Genomic DNA, 23,780 nt, shown 5'->3' with positions numbered 1-23,780 from the left:
CGTTGCAATAGTTATACTTTGGTCCCTGAAGTTGGTAGTAGTCATTTTGCATCTCAGCAGCGGACTGATATTACCAAGGCTACTACTAAGTATCCCCATTGGAGTGCGCTTTACTGTTTACTTTTCGGCGCAGTACTACTAACCGGAGCAAGTATAATTCGGTCGTGGTAAGAAACTAGTCCCTCAAAATGTAATGCGATCGTTGAAATGCAAGGATAGAATAACGTTAGAAATAACAGTATCAATACAGACATTTACATCGATAGTCTGGCGTTATAATTTATTTGCCTCGGGTGTACTGTGGAGTGGGTAAGACTGTTTTTAGTGGCAGGCTAGCACATACCGTTGACTTGCGCTAGCCTAGCACCTGCGAACTCTGCAATTAGAAGGACTGGATGAAACGTGTTGAAAACGGTCTCCACTGATAAATATCACACTTGCTTACTTGGAAATGAGGTCTTATGTCCAAAATCCTGAACCACCCCTTTAACATTGGGCTGATGACATCACAATCGGGCCGTTAAGCAACTGACCTGTCGCTAAGCGCCACCCTTAGAACGCTGATGAGCCAATGACAGTCCAGCCTCAATGGGACTCGGACATCAGCTCGGACAACTCCATAGGAAACAACAGGGAGCAGGCATAAAATGACAAATTAATGGTTATTTATGGAGTTTATTAACTCAAAAAACCCCGACGGATAACCATGGTCAAACGTTTTGCATGGGGGACGTGTAATTCTGATAGCTGGTACCCCGAGAGATTAGAAAACGGGGTAGATTTCCATTAGCAGTAGCCTACAGGACGTCTCTTGCGTTTGCAACAGCTCGACGTAATGTAGGCTACTAAGCCAACAACGTGGGCACAGGTTCCCTGTTAAATCCCAAGATGAAAATGCTCATTAACCAACTACTATATTATTACTACATCAAATATTAACGTAACCTAACATATCTTAGTATCGATATTCCACTAGCTAGCTAGCTAGCATTAACGTCAGTGGTTTTTGCACGGCTACTCACCACAACTGCTTGTCACCTTGTATGTATTCTAAAGTTTTGAATACACCCCTCCATAGCATAATTAAGTCCCTTTTGATAGCTTCTGGAGGAAAGTAAATCCTCTTATCGATCAAAACGTCCTCAAAGCCTGCTTACATATACTGTCAGCTGCCATTGTCCACAATGTATTTCTAATCAAGTCTGGTTTGTTTGTCCGAGTTTTCACACGGTAACAATGGGGGGCGGGGCTTAGCGACAGGTCAATTAGAATCCTAGGCCAGGTGGCCAGGCCACCTGCATCAACTGTCAGTTTCTCAGGCTTTAAGCATACAATGTCATTCTTTTAAGACTACACATCCTGTTCCACTGCTTCTTCTGTCCACAACTGTTTCAAAATAAAAGTCCTCACCACAATAATTCACTGTTAAACAATTTAACCATTTAAACTATCCACCTAACTGTTCAGCCATTCCAACTATATTAAACCACCATCTACCTAGCAACAGCCTAGCAACCACTTTAAGTACCCTAGCAACAGCCTAGCAACCATGCCAAATACCCTAGCAACAGCCTAGCAACCACTTCCACAGTTACAACATAGCAACCAATATAGAAACCAATAAGTTTAACCAAGCAACCAGCATAGCAACCACCACAACGAACCTAGCAACAGCCTAGCAACCACCTCAAGTACCCTAGCAACAGCCTAGCAACCATGTCAAATACCCTAGCAACAGCCTAGCAACCACTTCCACAGGTACAACCTAGAAACCAATATAGTAACCAATGAGTTTAACCTAGCAACCAACATAGCAACCACCACAACTAACCTAGCAACAGCCTAGCAACCACCTCAAGTACCCTAGCAACAGCCTAGCAACCATGTCAAATACCCCAGTAACAGCCTAGCAACCACTTCCACAGTTACAACCTAGCAACCAATATAGCAACCAATGAGTTTAACCTAGCAACCAGCATAGCAAACACCACAACTTACCTAGCAACAGCCTAGCAACAGCCTAGCAACCACCTCAAGTACCCTAGCAACAGCCTAGCAACCATGTCAAATACCCTAGCAACAGCCTAGCAACCACATCCACAGTTACAACCTAGCAACCAATATAGCAACCAATGAGTTTAACCTAGCAACCAGCATAGCAACCACCACAACTAACCTAGCAACAGCCTAGCAACCACCTCAAGTACCCTAGCAACAGCCTAGCAACCAAGTCAAAAACCCTAGCAACAGCCTAGCAACCACTTCCACAGTTACAACCTAGCAACCAATATAGCAACCAATGAGTTTTACCTAGCAACCAGCATAGCAACCATGACAACTAACCTAGCAACCACTTCAAGTACCCTAGCAACAGCCTAACCAAGTCAAAAATCCTAGTAGTGCTATACAAATGAAGCGTATTATTATTATTATTATTATTATTATTATTATTATTATTATTATTACTAACAAATAGCTCAATAGCCTGGTCATTTCAGATCAGCAAACATATCAAGCATACACCACTTGCATCAAGAGCTTTTGAATGCTTGTAAAATAATGCTTCAATGCTCCACTAATGCAGTCTTTATGATGTATCATGCTGTTTGGGAACAGATCAAAACAACTTCACCAAACACTGTATTTCTACAGAGGAAATGACCAAGACAAATAGATAGATCTAGTCTACATCTAGATCTAAATCTTGGCAGTGCCTACTGTAGTTTGAAAGGCTGTCAGTGGTGTGTATCTCTATTCTTACCCTCAATACTAACTCCTATTTCTGCCAGGTAAAGGAGGCAGTTATGTAGTTTGATTCATATTTTCCCTTAGGTGTAAGGCACCTTGTGTCCACCTTGAGTGTCTCTTGTTGTGGACATCCTCCAGACTATAATTTTCTTTTCCAAATCAAACACATTTTTTGTGCTGCCTCTGAGCAATCCTAAGCACACACCTGTAGTTTGGTGTTTTATTTATTGGTTTATTTGATAGGGACCATGCATATGAATGAACATTGTGTAAAAAACATGTAGGCTAAATATGCCAGAATTAGTAAAGTGAGTTCAGCATGCTTTGAAAAGATGACTAGCCTACTTGATCCTTGATATTTGTTTCTTAGACCGCACACACTTGCACGGATGAGCGTATCTTGATTAAAATGACGAGCTCCAAATGATCAAAGGAGCTGGGAAAATTCAGCTGCCCAACGTAAGAGCTGGTGAAGTGGCTCTACTCTGAAAAGCCCCCAAAAGCACACTGCTCATGGGATTTTCCATCTGCTATCACTGAAACACAAACAGGATTCAGTCATGCAGACCGGGATGTTTGAACAACAGTAAACACTTCAGGATACTTTCACTTAATACTAGCCATACGAGTTCAACCAGTCAGTAATCAAAGATCTTTGATTCAACCATCCCATCACATGTATTTTTTTTTACCAGATTAGTTCATACTGTTGGACAAATTTTGCACTGTAGTTGCTGATGACAGGAACCAGAGGGGTCCCAAATACATTTAGGAGGCTTTTAAACAAGGCACTTATAGTATTGTACACTTTTTTCTCTGTATGGGTCCCTCCCTGTGTATGAAACACATTGGCCTTGGAGTTGACATAGCACCTTGCTCTCTCTGTGGCTATCAGATTATCTTAGTGTATTCCCTCGTGCTCTTCTTACAACAACTGTGAAAGATGAAAGATGAAAGACATGCGATGTACAGATAAACTCTGATCATCACCAGCACCACATGTAGCGGTTGGTTGGCCGGTGCTCAGTAAGGAGACACTGGACTGGTCAGTGGACATGTCTGAAAATGCCGGCAGCTGATTTGATGGACCGAGCCAGGGTTCAGGTTACCATGGATATTTTTAATCCCACCAAAGGTCAGGAGGAAACAACAGGCTTAGAGGGAAGGGGAGAGTCTGTCTCAATCTAGCAACACAGGAAGGCATGTTTATCATTAAGCCAACCATCCAACCGAAACCAGTTCACACAGCCTTCGCAAAAACAGTCTAAACCATCGTTCCACCTGGTGTGTCATTAAAACAAATATTAATTTAAAAAAGAGGATGTAATTTAACTTTCCAGTGACAACTTTTTATCTTCAGAATGGACAAGTAGAACTTCAGGATCATCACTATCCACACAACAAAGGCACATTTCTTGAAATATATATGTAATCATTCATGTATTCTGAGCGAATATGGTTTTTCTATACACAGTCAGCAGTGTCTTGACACTAGCCTAGTTACCATAACAATAGACAGCAGTAAATGATGGGAAGGGTTTCCATAGAAACAAAGTCTATGTAGATTGATGGCTGCCTTGAACTCTTCCCTTTCATGTAAAGATCTGGGGCCGTATTCACAAAGAATTTTAAGGCTAAAAGTAGCTCCTAACTGGCGAATTTAGGAGCAACTCCTAAAAATAATGGGCGTGTCACTCCTAACTTTAGGACTCCTCATTTTTTTTCACTAAAAGTAATTCACGAAGCATTTCAGACCTAAAAGTAGCACCTAAGTCTGGGACAGCTTAAAAGAAGTCGAGAGGACTCCTAACTCACTAAGACCTATTCACAAACAGCTTTTTGTGGCATTTGCAGTATCTTTGCAACATTATTAAATTAATCTGTCACCATATGACTATGTTTGCAAAGAGGAGAACATTTTAATTTGATTCACAATGAAACGTTACATTTAATTTACATGTTGACAATGAGTAGTTTTTGTTGTTGTTGGTTGCGTTATTGCATCCTTTTATGCCTACAATGCAAAATTGTTCCCTCGCGATTGGAAGCTCCTGTAGCCGCATACGCATTTCAAAACATCGCAACGTGAAATGCCACAAAAAGCTGTTAAGTGGTAATACTGATTATTTAATCAGTAACTGTCTACTGACATACTTACATGTGCAACCATATGGTAAGGCATTTCCACCTGATGTAATCAGATAATATGGCATGGCACTTGTCATTTTTGATTCATGATTCGTAAATGACAGCTTACCTCATCAGAAAAAAAGATAACAACCATGTTTTTCTCTTTTTCATCAATTTTATTAGAAACAATTGTCACAGTGTAAAAAAGTAAATAAATAGCCTTTTTCATTTACAAAGATAATAAATAAGGACAATTCAAGAAAATGGACATCAGTCTGAAATTACAAGTTGATAATGCTGGTGAGAGGGAGCTCACAGTCACCCAGGATATAGTCTCTCTTCATAGTGGACATTTTATTGACCACTTTAAAGCGCAGTGACCACAAAGACAGGTCCTCCTCCGAAATACCATCGAAGAAGAAGTCCTCGTTGAATATGGGGTTCCGGCTCTTTCGGATGACCGTACTGCGCTGCTTCTGGACCTTGCCGGGCACGAGCGAGATGCTGACACTGCAGTTGATGCTCTTGGGGTCGACGGCGAGTGAGTAGAGCCCCTCGGCGCTGATGAGCCGCACGCGGAGCCGCTGGTTCTCGGGGCAGTACTCGGCCGAGAGGCGCAGCATGCCGTCGCGCCCCACCGACACCAGGCACTCCTTCATGACGCGCTCGCGCTGCAGCACCAGGTCCATGGGGAAGATGGCGGGGGGCGCCAGGCCATAACTGCCGCTGCCGCCACCACCGCCGCCGCACGGGGAGATGGGCTCCACCAGGCCCTCGGACGCCCGCCGCAGCACGCAGGGGCTGTTGTCCGTGGAGCTGCTCTCGTCTGTGGAGAGCGAGTTGTTGCGCGAGACGGTCGTCTTGCGGTGGATGTTGCGGTAGAGCAAGCGTTCGTGGCTCAGGGCCTTGAAGAGGGAGGACTTGGGCGGCGGGCAGCGGGCCAGCAGCGGCGAGCTGAAGGGGGACGACTCCGTGGAGGAGGTGGTGTCACTGTCCAGCGTGCCCTGCCGGTGGAGGGTGAAGGCCCGGGGCGAGAGCCTGCTGGTCAGGCCGTTAAAGCTGAAGTGGGGCGAGGTCGGGGATAGGGCAGGTGAGACGGAGGGTGAGCTCCGGGGGGAGTACGTGTTGGACCGGCTCCGGGGCAGAACCAGGGGGACCCCGTTGGTGCTCGGGTCATTGTGGAACAGAGACTCCTTCCGGCGGGTGTGCGGGCTCTCCAGCAGTGTGCAAAAGCCGTAGCAGGTCTGGGCTTTGGCCAGGTGGGGCAGCGAGAGGGCTGCTTGGCTCTGGGGGTCCGCGTTGGTGGTCTCCTCATCGCTGCAGACATTGTCGTAAGGTGCGTCATCCACACTCTCCACCTGGATGATGTGGGCCACCAGCTCCCGTCCAGGGGCCTCCCTCTTGGGGCTCCCTCGCTCTGAGACCGGTATTCTCATGATGGTGGACGCCTTGCACTGCTCTGCTGCCTTCGTTTCCAGCGTGGTGGTGTGGACCTTTGGAGGGATGCAGAACTCGGGGATGGTGTCTGGGGTGATGATGTTGGGACACAGCAGGGCCTTCTTGCTCTTCTCCACAGAGTGTTTGTCTCCAAACATGATGTCCCCAATTTTGAAGGTGTACTCCGAGACTGGCAGGGGCAGGTTGGTTCTCTCCACCGACACTCGGATCTTTTCTACCACCCACATGAGCTTGCAGTAATAGACCAGCTTTGGAACTGTGGAACAAAAAGAGGAATTTTTAGTGCACAATATTCATAGTCAAATCGTCACAAAGTGACAGAACTGAATATTAGTTATATGATATACATTTTTCATATATTACATAATTTTTTATAATACATTGACGTATGTTAGATAAAACAGTTAACCCCCATAAAATAGCATTTATGCTCTAATAGTGTGAAGTAACGTAATGCTTACCTTATGAAGGAGCTACAGTATAGGACCCTTAAAGAGTTTTAGATTTAATCCTCCTATGAACATCCAATGAACAGTCAGCACAGGTGTTCCACAGCATTAGTTCAGGATGACCACTGAGGCTCTCTCTTGAATGGCAGGCTAACTGACTCTTCCCTGACCACACCTGCTTGTCTGAGACTTGTCCTACGTGTAACAAGTGGTTTTATATTTGCCCAGCAGAGTGGGAGGAGCCCTGAGGAGCCTCCAACATTTGGATAGGACAGCCCCTGTTTTTTTTCTCTCTCACTGTCTATCTGTCTCCATGGAGATCCTCAATCAGTAACATTGCAATCACGCAAAGTAAAGGCTGGTACGATAAGCGAACTGCTGTCAAATCCAACAAATGGGTTTGATAAAGAGGCAAATGTGTTAGTTAGCTTGTTTGATTTTCCATTCATGTCGATGAGGAAAGGAGCTGACAGGTACTGGGGGTATTCAGAAATGGCCAGAGAAAATGTAGACCAAAACAGTATATATACTTTTTTGATCCTGTGAGGGAAATTTGGTCTCTGCATTTAACCCAATCGGTGAATTTGTGAAACACAAACAGCACACAGTGAACACACAGTGAGGTGAAGCACACACTTATCCCAGCGCAGTGAGCTGCCTGCTTCAACGGTGGCGCTCGGGGAGCAGTGAGGGGTTAGGTGCCTTGCTCAAGGGCACTTCAGCTGTGGCCCACTGGTCAGGGATCGAACCGGCAACCTTCCGGTTGTAAGACCAGAGTGCTAACCAGTGGGCCACGACTGCTCACCAGTGGTGTCTGGACTAACCCGGCTATCTTTAGGCGGATGTGTCAGCATTTATAAGGGGCGGAGAAGTGGGCTTAGGGAATGCATAATGTAAATGTAAATATAACTGCCTGTTAAGAATGTAGGTCAACTGGGATTGAAATGCTGCAGTGAAGTACCATAAAACTTTCAGAGGTTGGGCACTGTAGCATAAAAGGACTCAGGGGCAACCATATGGTAGATGGAATTGGCAATGTTGACTTAACCTGAATTATATAGTGAATCATAGACCAGTGCTTTATGAGATGTAAAGCAGAATATCAACTCTCTTTGTGTTTGTGTGACATATATTGCTATCAAAATGTTGTTCAAATCAAGTTAAGTAAACACAGTGACTTCTAGAAGTTGTATAGAAGGACTCATCAATAAGACCAGCATTCAGAATTAATGTTACAAGGTTCCATTTTTCAATATGACTAATATTCAGAATGGATGTTAGAAAACACTTATGTAAAGGTAAGTAATTTCCTTGTCACGCATCATTTCAATTTCACACTGTTTCGCTGTATCTAACTATGATACAATGCTTGAATGGAGTAATACTTTTCAATTCTGGCTAGGGTTGCTCTTTTGTAGCAATGCAACCCCAATAAGTTAAATGATAACAGGTCTCAGGGTTATGTGTTCTCAGGGACTACTCATCATGTCTCAAGGGTACACTCTTGTGGTAGAAAATAGACAGCTGCACAGACGTTGTGTCCCTTCACACCACATGGTATGAACCCTGTAAAACCTACTCAACCATGGCCACTTTTAAAACGACTGCTTATTGTAAAACAAAACAAACCAGTTACGCACAAAATTGCCTCAATAAAAGATTGCTTGTTGACACCCACCCATAATTATGCCTGTAATATTATAAAGCCTTCTGTTGTGCTTAAATGGACAGGTCCCATTTTGAATTTACCTGTTAGTGTCTGACATCACCTTGCAGTTAGTTCCCTACAAACATGCTCTTGAAAGATTGCGGTCAAAGTCCAAACAGAGTATTTCTGCTGCCTTTGGGAACCTATTCACCAGCTGTTCAGGTTATACATAAAGCATAATGGTGTTTGTCACACAAAGGATTAACATGGTTCTATGTGCAATCAAAGGGGCCTTCTAAGAATTCCTTCCCATACACCTACTCAATCAGGTAAGTGTTCCCATGCACCTACTCAATCAGGTAAGTGTTCCCATACACCTAATCAGGTAAGTGTTTTTAATAGCAGTAGGTTCTATTGTAGAGCCACATATTTTCAAATGAGTGGGGTTGAGATTAAAGGGTTTGAGTGTGTGCAAATCATTTAGACTAAATAAACAACCTTTTTTATTCTCATTCTTCTCTCTCTTACACAGACAGCCACATCTAAGGATTTCTCATCACACTCCACAGAGGGCTCAGCGTATTGCAATTTGTATCACAATTGAGATAATGTCTTGTTCTTGTTTAGAACTTCAGTTGGATCAAGACTCCTTTGACCGGTTGTGTCAGTAAATGCAGAAGACACTTGACCTATGTGTGAAGTATGTGTATCCTTTGGAATAACCATAGGTTCCCATGGAAGAGGAACATACAGTATGACTAGAGGTCATATTTACACATAACCTTCTTTCTCTGCAAAAATGATCTATTTATGCCATATCATTTCAAGGGGACAGGGAGGAGGAGGAGGAGGAGGAGGAGGAGGAGGAGGAGAGAGAGAGAGAGAGAGAGAGAGAGAGAGAGAGAGAGAGAGAGAGAGAGAGAGAGAGAGAGAGAGAGAGAAATCAAACCCTTTGCCAGTTGGAGTCTGTTTTATGACTAGATGTCTTATTATTGCCTATTGCCACTAGAGGACAGCATTTGTACATTTATAACACACAGCTCTGTGTGCTTTACATTTCAATTTCAGATGAGTACATTGAATTTACCTATTTAAATGAATTAACCTTAGAAATCCACTGCAAGACCTGAAACAGCTAAACATATCATAAGGTAACGGTATGTAGCCTGTTCATATCAGGAAAAGTGTGTGCCTAACCACATAATAAATGTATTGTGATTTCTATCATCAATTTGAATTGATTCATTGTTTTTGTTTGATTGTTTTCTGGCTTAATTAATGTCAGTCTTTCAGTTTCCAAATCATGTTTTGCCAAATTGATTCCCCTCTCTCTTTCTGTCTGTTTCTCTCTTTCTTTCATAAAGCACATCATTCATTTTCCTTAATTACCAGTGGACAATTCTACTGAATTTGCATTGGGATATAGAGACTGACCTTGCAGGGAGTGTTTTGAGAGAGAGAGAGAGAGAGAGAGAGAGTCGAGAGAGAGAGAGAGAGAGAGAGAGAGAGAGAGAATTTAACTGAATCTCATTAAACTCTGAAAAATTGTAATATGCATGGCTTGATGTGTCTCTCACAAAGCTCTGACCTTCAACTTGTTTCAGGAGAAAAAAATAGCCTAAACACCTCATACATGCACACTGACACTCCTGTAATTCCAGTCAACTTGTAACACAAGGACCAGGTAGAAAACCAATGCCAGTCTTTCAGAATCTGTGGTTGATAGAAAAGTTCAATCTTCCTGTAGTGAAGGGAGAGAGCAGTGACCCCCACCTGGCCTTGAACTCGGGTCCCCGGAGTACCAAACCTGCAAATATGACACTCACTACCCAGCTAAACTTGTTTCAGATACACAGGAAACCAAGTAGTCACCAACAAGCAGGCTCCACAAGGACGAAAATGACCATCCCAGAAAGCATGTGACACTGGGACACCACACTCACTCAAGATCAGGGCCCGATCTATCCATTCCCTAATAATCTACTGGACGGACCTTTATTATTTCTTCTCAGTTACTTTTTTTGGTCCATCACCTGCACTCCTGTGATGTGCACGCACTCCTTCATTTCCTCATGCAATAAAGCCATATTTTAAACATAAAGCTATGAAGTTATTGGTTGAATGACTATTCTGTAATTTACAAGTCATAATTTCCATTTCTATTGATGAGAAGTGCTCTGTGTATTGCCTATAGGGTGACATTGTACATTGCACTCAGTATAGGAGACCTTCCAGGACACAGACAGTATGGCACTGCCAGAGTATCTCATCATTTCATATCACTGTAGAACAGAATTTATTTCTGTAATTATACACAAGACCAACGCAAATTTTGAGAATCAATGAGAAGCTTTTTTCTGAGGACTTTGAGTTAGGCTTTAATTTTCTCAAATGATAGAGCAGCCCCATCCATATGGTGGACTGTACTATTGCTGAGCTGCTCCCACACAAAGTAGGCCTTTGCTATTTTTAAGAATAATTTCTGATCATGAAAAAACACAAATCAGATTGACTTTTCAACTCTCACTCCATGGCTAGAGGGGGGCGACTCAGCCCTATAACCTGCAACTAAAAGATACCTGGGATGCTGCGCATTTGTATTTTAACTAATGATCTCAAGGTTCATTGGGGGAGAGTGTAATACGTTTCTTGAAATATATACCCGATCTGAATTTGAGGATGTCAGGGCATCTGGCCTATTGACTTTGCTGTGTGCATAAATTAATTGCTTTGGTAAGTGTATTGGTTGTGGAGCCTACGCCGTTCCTCCAACGAGGAGGGAGGAGCTTCGCGGCAAAGAGGCAGAACTGCAGACCGCTGCCTCAACATCAAGTCATCACCCATGCACCAGAGTAGTGGATTTCAGGTAGGAATTGCTATCTTCTATCGGCTGTTTTGCACACGTTTCTCCCACTGTTGTCGACTATTCTTGTCGATGTTGCACGGCAATAATTCAGAAAAGGATTCGTTTGGTGTTTTAGCGAGCCCGTTTACGCGCGGGTGGTAGATGACCATAGCGATAGACGCAATCGGTGTGCTCCCTGGACGGAGCAAATGAATGGGGTTGGTCTTCAGCAGCAGCGCCTTGTAAAATTTTGTTCTGGTGCTCTAATTTAGCTACCCAATTAGTTAGGCGTTTTGTTTGTAAACGCACCATCTGCAATATAAACACGCTAACCGTATTTCGCCTGTTGAATCTTCTCCTATAGATAATGGCTGTGTTAACAAGAAACTGTGGGTTGCTGCTAAATTAAAAGCAGAGAACATGGTTATTACGTTACCCCCTGTTGAAGTCCTATTTCATGAACACTAAGTACTCGGGCAGCTCTTTGAACTACTGCCGAAACCACATCAATGTCTAGGAATATGATCTGGAATAACCCACATAACCGGAATAAAAACCGATGGATGCCAAGTTAGGCAAAGATAGACGACTGATTCACTACATTGATGCATGTTTTGCTCATCTGGAAAAATCTGCAGCCTCTATCATAGAAAATCGTTGGGGTCATTGCTAAAGGGCGAAATTTGACGCCGCCATATTTTAATGCTATGTCCGATAACATCCACATTGTTAGTGGTCTATCCGGCATGCCCTTATAATAAATGTAGCATCATAGCTATTCGCATGGTATTCCATGTAGCTATTTTGTTGCGAGTGGCATTTCGGGGTAATATTCTGGGGTGTCCTCCTTGCCGTATCCTTTCACCCGCCTACTGGAGTGGACATAAACACGTGCTTAATTATTAATAGGCTATATCAATGTCGATTAATTCCGAAGCTTAACAGTTCCAAGATTACCCTGAACTGTACCGTTATGAGGAGATCCAAATATAGCCCGATGTAGGCTACCACGATTGTACAGCATGCAAACTCCCGTTTGCCATCATTAGGCTACACGCCTCTGCATGGCGGACGCTCTTGTCGGGAGTTTTTGTGTAGCTTAATTACCTTTGATGGGCTTTTTGAACAGATAACACAGATGTATATAGTGGAGTTGAGCCAAGCAAAATGCAAAACAACTTTTGCTGCTATAGCAGGTTAGGCTGACATTTTGCATACCGAGCTACAGCACAAATCGAGAAGGGGTGTAGCAGAGGTAACGCTTGGATATAGTAAATGAGGAGAAAATATTGACCATTTGCCATTAGTGTCATGAATCGTTTAACATTTCGCTTCAGCCACACTCCAAGGGAGGGTCAGCCAGGTTGGTCCAGGCGCTTGATCGTTACGTTGGTTCCCAAAGCTGCGCACACGGCTGCCACACCCCTTGAGAAATAAGCATCCGAGACCCGTCGCGGATGAATGAAATGTGTTTGAGGGAGAAATGTTCGACTTGACTGAACAGCCCTAACTCTGTCAGTATCCAGAAGCTGCTCTATGCCAGAATGCAAGAATCGTTTAGTGATCTTTCCCTCTTGTTTTAATGAGACATATTTGGCGACAAGAGGACCCTGAGCTCTAAATGTGATCAATAGCACTTGATTTAATAAGTCCAGGCAATCAATGCCGTGGCCAAGTGAAATCACGGAGTAGGATTCCACCTTTGATTTTTCACAGGGACAGTTTAGTTGCACCTGCAGCAGTGCATTTGAAAAATCTAATTTAATGAAGAGGGTCTTACGAAAAGTAACCCCCATCACTCCCATCCAAAGTGATCCAAATTAATGTGACAACAGAATCAGATGTTTCAGGAAACTTCAAGTAGGTTTAACTTATGTTCTGACTTGGAGGAGTTGACAGGCTCTGCCAGACAGTTGCACAAACCATGGACGATTCCCATCAAATCAATGCATGGGACCATGTGGTGACTCCATTCCCACACATGACTGGGATGTTCTACTTCACTGGGCGCTGGGGCAGAAGCTCTGTCATTCACTGGGGGTGACTGCAACACAAGCCTCCCCGAAGCCCTCTGAAGTCTGCCTTGACATGTGCCAGGAGTGATGAAAGCAGACACCATGAAACATGGTGGGAGTTCTGTATGAATTCTTCATGTGCACTACAATTCCATGAGCAGCTTTACTGCTCTGTTCAGGTTGGCTCGGAGGAGTATGGGACACATGATTTTGCTGTGTAATTCTGCTGCCTCGAAGGCTGGAATTAAATCAAGTTTGGGTTCAGAGTTCTGTCATCAGAATTTGTAATTTGGTCTTGTTTGACCTTTGGCTAGTTCTGATTTCAGAGAGAGGAAGGAGTCATTTTCGAGTCTGGCTCTTTTACTTTTTTTTTACTTGATGGCTGCATGCCCATCTGTGGTATCATGCTTGGCTTGAATCCAACCTCCTCAAGTGGTAAAGTTCATACCCACACCCTTTAAATAAGGGGGGGGGGGGCATGGGGGGTCAACTAACTAACATTAACCCCCCTGACTTGTCTCTGGCCAAGAGAAGAACCTAGTGACCCCCCCCCACCCCCATCATGCTGAACAGCACCTCTCCACCCACTTGCCCATATGCAGGGTTATAATTAGCCTGCAGCACAGCGAGTGTCACGGGCTTAGATGCGGCAGTTCTCTTGCCAACAGCAACTGATAAAATCCTACGGTTCCGCTGACATGCTCCGCTAGTGAAATGCCAAGTGCTGCGAAGTGAGGTGTAGAATTATTTGTTTCCTGATATTGCCTCGACAAAGATTAGAATAGGTGCTATCAGAACCAGCCATCAGAATACCCCACAACTACCACCCCCACCACCACCACCTTCCCAGCCCCCTTGTTGCCTCCACCCTATATATTCACATGTTCTCAAGAGTCAGGGGACACGACCGGATACAGTTTCTTTTGCAATTCAAATCTGGGCATGGCTGCCGACCAGATAATGCTCACAATTGTTGCTCATTCTTGGATGGACTTTTGTTCAACTCTTTTTAAATATACAGGAGGAGAATATGAGACTATGTAAATGGCCTTGTCGGGTTTCAGTGGCCTCTCTGTGCATGGAGAATGAATGGGCTGCTATGGACTGCGAGGTCGTGTCTGATTGCCTCAGCGGTTGCGTCACTTGGCATGGTTGGGTGTTTGTGCTTTCTTTGAGCTGTGTGTGTGTGTGAGTGAGTGCGTGTGTGTGTGAGTGCGTGTGTGTGAGAGAAAGTGACTGGAATGGGGTTCTGAAACATTCAAACGTTCTCATACACATGTGCATCAGATGCGAGCCATCAAACCTGAGGGCAAGTATGGGGGAGGAGTAGGGATCATGAAATAGATCAGTGCATGTTTGGTTATATTGCTTCACTACGTGTGTCCATTTGAGGGATAAAGCCTATGACCATGTGGGTTGAGAATGTCACCTATCCCAGAAAGGCACAAGGCTGGTGTGTAAATTCTTTTGCCCTTCCCTCTCTTTGTGACAGAGCCACTCTGTACCCTGGAGGTCACAGTGCGGAGCGGCTCAAAGCGCTTCATCCAGCCTTGACATCCACAAGTTCACACTCATCTGCCTCAACTACCACCCCACCCTCCATACCCCACACCCCATCCCAAACCCCCTCCCGTTTTTTAAACGTGTGTCTAGTGAAACCCTTGAGAGCCCAGTAGTAAGTAATATGATAAGGTAATTACAGTAAGTGATATCGGCTTACCTCTCATTGTAATTTCTCCTCATTATTCTCTCAGAGCCCGAGTAATTAAAATCATGACCCCTAAACGCACTGGACGTTGACTTTCCCTGCCGCAAGCCACCCTTTAAGGAGGGCCATTATCAAAATGACTTTTGGATTATGTGAAGCCATCAGAGTCATGAATTTAAACGAATCTCGCATGTCCACAATTCTCTTGAGTTTTTCAGTCTTAAACACAAGGAGGTTATTGTTTTGCTTGGAGTTGCAAAACAGAATGACAGATGGTTGATTGGATTGTCTTAGAATCCTTAATTGACATACTTGTGGTATTCACTCGGGTGTTCCCCCAATGTTTGTATCCAGCTTTGGCGCCGCTTTAGTTTCATCGTGTGTTGTGCTCATGTACTCCGCCTCAGATTTTTTGCCCTCAGTTTTTTTTTCTGTTGCCTTTTGAGGTCAGGGGGATCAGCGCGCAGTGTTAAATTTCCAGGAACGGACAGAGCAGCCCAGGTAGTGTTTCATTGGCACTTAACCGCTCCTCCTCTCTCCTTGCTTTTCATAGCCTCAAAAATGGGGTGTGAATTCTCTCCTCTCCTAACTGCGTGGCTTCGCCTCAGAGACATAATTGGGTTGTTCCATGCCTGCTGTGTGTGTGTGTGTGTGTGTGTGTGTGTGTGTGTGTGTGTGTGTGTGTGCTGGGGGGGGGGGACACTGCTACCACCTTGACGAAGGATGGTGGATTTTAAAATGTCCCCAAAAACATGTGATTTCGCTAACTTAATCTCATCAGTAACTTGCCCTGTTGAAAATTGAGGCTAATAGGTTGGTTACTTAGTGACCTGGATTTGATGGAGATTGGAAAAAAACTTGCAAGGAAGGTTCGAGGTTTCAATTTCTGTAGAAAATTGCAGTTGCCTTTTCTGTGATGAAGAGCTATGGGTGAAATATTTAAGGCTGTCGTCCATCATCAGAGTAACTTGGGTAGCATTTTCTGATGTTGCTATGGAAAATTCTATTTGCTTGAAATGAACTACAAAGAACGAAGCTCAGGATTTGGCTTGAGGTGAAGTAGGCCGTAAGTAAGGTCACAAAATATATTAGGTTCTATCTTGTCTATTTGCACACCACTGCTATTTCCTGCTTCAGTGTTATGGCACTGCTTTGATGTGTGTGTGTGTGTGTGTGTGTGTGTGTTTATTTATTTATGTGAGAAAGAGTCTTTGTTTCCCTCAGAATCATTACAAAGTGATTTTCCCCTTGGTGGTGGTGTGTTCCATCACCCAAAATAATATGCCCAGTTTGGAATTCCCCAAGAAATGTTTAGCAGTGGGGGTGGGAAGCAGGAGGTGTCTGCAGTCATTGGAGAGAGTGATTGTGTTGAACCATCGTTGCTAATATGCAAGGGTGGATGAGTTAGGTTGTCTGTGCGTCTGCATATGTGTTTTTGTCTCGTTTTGTGTGATGGTTGAATGCCCTTTTGACACACACTCACATACTCACACACTGTAGGCAACATGGAAAGAGAAGATGTGGACCAGACCGACAAGAGACACTAGGGGGATACATACAGTAGGAGGCCTTTTCTAAGAGCAGGAGCTGTGTGTGTGTGTGTGTGTGGGGGGGGGGTGGTGTGTGTGTGTGTGTGTGTGTGTGTGTGTGTCACTCCTCGCGCGCCACACCTCCCCTCTCACCCCTGTGACTCCTCTCTGGGCTCTCCTATAGAGAACGCGCAGTCCTAAATATGGCACTGTGAACATGCTCTCCTAGAGCAGCATTGAGGAGGCCTCAGCGCCTAGCATTTGCACTGTCACAGAAAACGGATGTGGATTATCTGACAGGCTAGTGTGAATCTGAACACTGAAAGGAGCCTGGTGTTGGCCAGGGCACACTCGGGGTATGTCCAGGGAGCGGGGAGCTAGCGATATTGGCAGTCATGCTTAGATTTCTGTAATTGTGTGTGTGTGTGTGTGTGTGTGTGTGTGTGTGTGTGTGTGTGTGTGTGTGTGTGTGTGTGTGTGTGTGTGTGTGTGTGTGTGTGTGGGGGGGGGGGGGGGGGGGGGGTGTTGGCTGGACAGGTGCATGGCTGGTGTGTGTATCATCTTGGATGCATTTTTAATAGCCGCTCTTCCCTCATCAGAACAGTAAAACGAGACTTGATGACAAAATCTGCCCATGACTGTTCCCTCAGGGGGCCAAGAGCTCAGGATTCGTCAGAGCAACCGCACCTTCATACTTATATTCTCTCTCTCTCTCTCTCTCTCGCTCTCTCTCCTTCTTTCTCGCTCTCTCTCCCTCTCTCTCGCTCTCTCTCTCTTTCTCTTTTTCTCTCTCGCTCTCTCTCTCTGTCTCTTCAATGTAATTCAACGTTACTGGCATGGCTGTACAACATGAGGTGTTGCCAAAGCAAGATCACATGGGTCTTTCTCTTTCTCTCTCTCCTCTCCTCTCTCTTCTCTTACTCAACCATCACCTTTATCTCTTATCTCTCCCTTTTTTCTGTCTTCCTCTTCTCTCTGTTCTCTCTTTTTCTAACTTTCTCTTATCTCTCTCTCTTGCTCTCTTTCTTTCTCAATTCCTCCCTTTCCTCCCTTCCTCTCCCATGAGTCCTGTGCAACTTTTCCGAATGATCTAAGTGTGTTAAAAGAGGTGAACCACGGTGGAACATAGTGTTTGTTCACCTCCCACCCTAGGGGAGGGATCGACTCTGACTTCGGGCCCGGCCCCTTCGCTCCTCATTGTTGGGGCCTTACTCGTTCCTCAGCTGCATTTTTTCCAGAGCCTTTCCCTCGCTCCGCTCCAGCTCTCATTTCCTACCCCCCCCCCCCCCCACACCCTCCCTCCTCGCCGGGCCACAGCCCCCGTGCAGGGGAGCCGCCGCCGGTGGTGCAGCAGCAGGAAGTCAGCATAATAAAAGGGAAGACCAGCAGAGTCCTGGGAGAGTGGATGGAGAAGTTATGAAGTGATTAAGCCTGTGCTTGGGACTGAGGAGTGTATCTTGTAAGTCTCTGTCCCTCTCTCCGTCTCTCTTTTTTTCTCAGTTTTGTATTTCGGTTTTTACTGTAGTTGCTTTACTAACATGTTCTATGTTATTCAGTGTTGCATGTTATTCAGTGTTGCCAAATATTTAAGCTAATGGTACTATAGTCTAGCAATATAACACTAACTATTATCAAAGATCCTTTATCAACCGTCTCTGCTATTATTCTCTCTTTCTCTTTCTCTCTCTCTCTCTTCCTCTTATTCTTTGCGGCCCCCTCTGGCTCAGCTCTCTGTTGTCCCATGCACAGATGTGCTGGGCCTGCCAAGAGGTGGGCCCTCTCACCATGCCACAACGAAAACACTTCTCTCTCAGGAAGTGTGTTAAGTGTTTTATTAGGCCTGGAATGCTTCTGATTTTTAAAAAAATCACTCTGGCAGTGTTCTCTTACCGTTTACATTCCTCCTTGTCCTCTCTCTCTGTGGTTGTGTGTGTTTGTGTGTGTGTGTGTGTGTGTGTACGCATGTTACAGCGAAACTGGTCTTCTGTTGTAATAGTGAAAATGAATGCAGTACGACCACACCAGTTCATGATTTATCTGTTTGTTGCCTTCCATTGTAGCATTACATGTTTTATTATGTTAATCACTCCTGCTTCATCAATCACGTCCAAAAAACACTGTCCCCTTTTGGGGTGTGTTGATTGGGAGCCATAGATCACGCTTACTGACATCATTTCTCATGCTGCATACTCTCCTATATGGCATCCGGATTGGGGGGGTGGGGAGGCGAGGGGTTGTCTTAGGCCGTGCCAGTCTTTATGGTGATCAGGGAGTGAGCTGGTGCTGCTGATTGCCCTGCGTGTAGGATTAGCGGCAGTCTCTCGCAGGGGTCTGCTGAGCACGAGGGTTAAAAGCACGCAGAGCAGGGCAGACCTGGGAGGTGTGTGTGTGTGTGTGTGTGTGTGTGTGTGTGTGTGTGTGTGTGTGTGTGTGTGTGTGTGTGTGTGTGTGTGTGTGTGTGTGTGTGTGTGTGTGTGTGTGTGTGTGTGTGTGTGTGTGTGTGTGTGTGTGTGTGTGTGTGTGTGTGTGTGTGTGTGTGTGTGTGTGTGTGTGTGTGTGTGTGTGTGTGTGTGTGTGTGTGTGTGTGTGTGTGTGTGTGTGTGTGTGTGTGTGTGTGTGTGTGGTGGGGCTGGAATCCAGTTGTGGCAGCTCTGAGAATTAGGTCAGTAGACTGCAGTGGGCTGGTGGTTGTGTGCTGTGGAGCACTGGTGCATGCAGCTGGACCGGCCTCCTGTGCCTGGCTGGCCGGCTGCATCTCCGCTCTGTCACAGCTGCAGACTGGCCCACCGTCACCCTGGCTGGACACATGCCCAAAGGGACGGTGGCTAAATGCCTATTGATTTAAGCACTGTGTCAGCGTTCACCAACCCGCACGAGGCGAGTGTCTTGCTTGGCTGGCTTTGTGGAGTCATCCAATCCATTTTGGCAACAAAGCAGTCCTTGACTTGTTTTTGCCTTTTAGACCACAGTAGAACATGGATTAAGCTGTGTAGGTGTTAGCAGGTTTAGTAACCACATTTTTTATGTCTTTGTGGATTTCATTTTGAAATGGCCTTTGCATAACCCTTCCACCATGTTCTGTTGTCTCTTTGTGTAGTGTCCATCAGGACCCCAGGGCTTTCCTTTGTGGACCTTTTGTCCTTGGCACTGGTTTGAGATCCTTGCCTTGAGAGCTGGAATGCCAGTGACGCTGGCCAGACTGGTTCACTCGTGCCTAGCATGACTGGATACTGCCAGTGATCCTCATCAATACTGGGATAATCAATAAATGCTGCAGGGTGGCACGGTGATGATTTGATTTGTTTTATTTGATCATTCGTGATGACTTCTTCTCTGCAGAAGCTCTGTGCCCTGTGCATGCTCTGTGTGTTCACTCCAATGAAGCTGGAAGTGTGCCTCAGGTATCTCTGCCCACAGCTTGTCTGACCCCAGCATGTGGTGATATATCCAGGACCAGTCCAGGGATTCATAGTCTACACAAAGACACATAAGCACACACACACACACACACACTAAAAACAAACTAGATGTACCACAGAGCGGTACAACATATGACCGTCCAGTCCTGCACATTATCTCCGCAAAAATAAATCACTGTCAATTTGTCTCCATCTACTCCGTCCTCTACTCTTGCATGTAAATGACCGTCTGCATGTGTGTGTTTGCTTGTGTACTTCTCTGTGTGTGTGTGTGTTTGGGGGGGGGGGGCATGGTGTGTGTGTGTGCAACCCTTCGCTCAACTCCACCATCTACAGGCCGATTGGTGTACAGTCGCTAAATGTACACATAAATTAATTTATTGTATGCCCCCCCCCCATGAACGGAATTCCACAGAACGCTATACCGCAAATGAGCGGTTATGGGATCGGTTGAGATGGCCCCTTGAGACCAAAATACAAAAAAAAGGACCTCCTAGGCCCTACGGTTCTCAAGATATTCACCGTCTGCCCTACCCACATTTCAGGGAGTCTGGTGCGGCGGGGGGTCAATGGTTCTGTGTCATCCTTATGTGGCTACATGCCCACCAAGTTTCATGCAGCCCGGTCTTTCAGTGTCTTGGGAATCGTTGACACAAAATGACTGCAAAAAACAAAACTCTGACTAAACCTATGACCGACGCTTCTCTTGCACGGTGGTCATAATAAATTAACATACATGTTGTCAAGTATGTACAATGACCACTGGCTCTCCCTATTTCTCCTTGTTTGGTTCTGTTAATAATTTCATCCATGTGTGAATAAACTAATCCAAATGGCACAGAAAAATTTAAAACACATTTGACCCTTTGTGCCTTTATCTTATTACTGTTTTTCAGGAAGAGAGTGTTTATGTTTTTAATTATAAAAAATCAATATAAAAGATAATAATTCTGCTGAGATTGTGGTTTTATTATTGTGTATGACCAGTGTTGAACAGATCCAACCAGTTCTCGGGTAGTAATGGCCCAGAATAAACAAACCATGAGGTCTGTGTGAAAGAAGAGTTCATGTACTGCCTCACCTGGGGCTAGAGTGTGTGTGATTAAGTTTTTGCGTTGATGAAATCTTATTCCCCCTTTCCCTTTTATCTGCCACAGATCCGCCTTGGTCTTGCTGGCAGGAATGCTTTGCCTCCTGCTAAAATTGGGTTATGAAATTAAAATAAATTGAAACATCAGACGATGTTCTTTTGATTCTGACTGTGTTCTCCTTTTTATTATTGAATGCCCAAGTAGAATTCACAGCGCACAGTTACTGAAGATAAGGGTGTATGAACATGAAAAGCATGTGATGTGATGAATTCAAAGCTGAGTCTGCATGATTTATGGGTTGGTTACTCTACTCAATTCATCTCTTTGTGCTATGAATGAAACGACTCAATTTAAAATGGCATCTCTATGCAGAGAGAGTGCAATTGCTGACATGACTCTATTGTACTTTTTTGAGATTTTTTTAAAAAATCTTTTTAAGATTTGTAGACTCTCTTCCTAATATAGTCTGTGACTGGTGCTACTGATTCAAATATCAGTTGTTTTGTTTACAGATGTTCTCATTTTGTCACTGTCTCGTTGTGACAAGAAAACATGATGATGGATGTGCCGGTAAGTCGTTTAGGTGAACTGCAGCACTGCAGAGAGCTGAGAGAGCTGAGAGAGGACGGGCATCAGGGTCAGTGCTGATGGGCCCTAGTAGCCCAAGGAGACGCATGGACACCCTAGGGAGGGAAATGCATTCCAATCAGCACTAAAGGCTTTGCTGTGTGGAGGGTGGTGATTTGCTCCGTGGGAAAGGGAGTGTCCTGCATGTTAGATGAAAAGAGGCTCTCTTCTGGGATTAAGGCATGGCGAGGGAGAGAGGAATCCTGGGATGTCGGGAGTTCTCTATCCTCCTCTTCACCCCTCTCTCAATCCCATGGGCCAAATTGATTATCCAGCGCAGATCATGAGCCGTGCCATTGTCAACGGTTCCATTTGTCTCACTATCTCAGCCATCTCTAAAAAGGACCCAGGGTGGCGCCTGCCCTGTACACATTTGCCATAGGTAAATGAGGGGTGTGTGAAGAGGGCGCTGCCTCAAATTGAATCCGTGCTGGTGTTGGCCCCCGGGGCAGTGGCATTTAGACGGTGACAAATTACAACGCCAGGCGCAAGCAACCCAAGTCCCAGCAAGTGTTCAGTTACATTTACAGCATGTTCTGCAGAAGCACCTGGCCTTTGTTTGCAGTGGTGCCATCTAAATCATAAGCCACCACACACACACACACACACACACACACACACACACACACAATGGGCTCTGCTCTTCCTCCCACGGCTTACTGTTGTGTCTATTTCTTTTAAGAGCCTTTGCTGTGTGTTTTTCTTTTTTTTATTGCCATAGATCTTAAAGTCACATGACCCGTTTGTTCCCTCAGGGGGATTGGGTTCAAGATAGTCACGTGTACACAAATAGTGTTTTGTGTGCGTGTGTGTGTGTGTGTGCACGTGTGCAATACGCTACCGCTCTGCGGTACATCTAGTTATGATTTCTCTCTAAGAACAGCGAGTGTGTGTTTGCTCAAGTGGAGGTCACAGCCTATTTGCCCCCCTCATCACAGCTTCAGCAGCGTCACTCAGTGGTGGCGAACTGTCCAATCACACGGCTAAGACAGGCGCCCGCTGGCGAACGTGATCTGGCCGTTGAGCCAGGATGTAATAATGACTACCCCGCCCGCCTAAGAGGTTTAGCCAGCCGTGCAGTTTGTGTGTTGATTAGATTATTTTTGATAAAAAAGGAGAATTACACCATGGCATTTTTTCAGCTGCTGTGTAGGGAGTTGACTCCGTTTGTTTGTCTAGAATGAACTGTGTCATATCGAGTCTGCACGAATGATCAGTTTCAATGGACTGATACTATTTTGGGCCTCATATAGAAAGCATTTGAGCTTCCATCGCTTGGCTCCATGGATCCATCTAACACAGCCCAGGGCTGTGGACATGCTGTTGGAAAAGATCATATTAGCACCCAGCAACCGCCCTAAACCAGCTAATCATTTTCTGTCATTGTGAGGCAAACTTAAAACGGAGAAATATCTGTTGTGGTAATTCTGATCTGGATTGAAATGCATCCGCCATCTTCATGATGTTGAACATATGTTTGAGAAATCAATGTGATGCGATTGTGGTGGGTTTGTGGTTGAACCAGATTGCATCTGTTTTACGTGGCTGGCCCAGACCTGGCCCAGAGGTGTGTGTGTGTGTGTGTGTGTGTGTGTGTGTGTGTGTCGTGAGGAGACAGGCTAGGCTTACACAGGGAGTAGCGGGAATAACTGTCTCCTGCTGAGGCTCTCTGCAGAACGCTGACCCAGCAGAAGCTGCAGCAGCACACACACACACACCCTCACTCTTTGCCCCTCCTAGTGCTCTCTTTCTCTCTGTCTCAGTGTTTTACACCCTCTCTCTCTTTTTCTGCTCTTTTACTGATGCTCTGTGTCACTCTTTCTTTCACATTCTGTCCTATAATCCCCCCCCCCCACACACACACACACATCCACACACACTCTCTCTACATTTCCTGCTTTCCTGTCCTCTTATGATTCCATCTGAGACTAGGCTAGGTCAATGGATGTGGGTCGGGGGTCGGGGCTGTTCTGTTTCCGATGCTTTCCGGATGTTACCTTGCTTTCCATGTTTTAAGCACCTGCAGTCACTTGTTGGTTGGCGGTGAGTTTGTGCTGGGCAGACTGCCTCGCCGTCGGAGATGGAGCTCCGGATGCTCATCTGCATCCAGCAG

The 23,780-nt window shown here is 45.1% G+C and overlaps 1 protein-coding gene across 1 annotated transcript; it reads right to left on the bottom strand.

Annotated features, from left to right (window-relative positions):
- Nucleotides 1-5,075: 5,075 nt before the first annotated feature.
- On the bottom strand, nt 5,076-6,949 carry c2cd4a (C2 calcium dependent domain containing 4A). Its single transcript, XM_076299991.1, has 2 exons — nt 6,798-6,949; nt 5,076-6,592 (listed from the first exon to the last, which is right to left on the bottom strand). The coding sequence occupies exon 2, from the start codon at nt 6,561-6,563 to the stop codon at nt 5,160-5,162; it is 1,404 nt and encodes a 467-aa protein (XP_076156106.1). The 5' UTR covers nt 6,564-6,592; nt 6,798-6,949; the 3' UTR covers nt 5,076-5,159.
- Nucleotides 6,950-23,780: the final 16,831 nt, after the last annotated feature.

This window comes from Alosa pseudoharengus, unplaced genomic scaffold, assembly GCF_046254945.1.
Source record: "Alosa pseudoharengus isolate Yale_2024_CS ecotype anadromous, Long Island Sound unplaced genomic scaffold, YU_APseudo_1.1 YU_APseudo_1.1_scf_10, whole genome shotgun sequence".
Taxonomy (NCBI): Eukaryota; Metazoa; Chordata; class Actinopteri; order Clupeiformes; family Clupeidae; genus Alosa; species Alosa pseudoharengus.
The sequence above is the reverse complement of the archived record's forward strand: the minus strand, read 5'-3'. Positions and strand labels throughout refer to the sequence as shown.

What these genes read in the sequence shown, in the direction of transcription:
- c2cd4a (XM_076299991.1), bottom strand. Translation starts at nt 6,563, where the DNA reads ATGTGGGTGGTAGAAAAGATCCGAGTGTCGGTGGAGAGAACCAACCTG.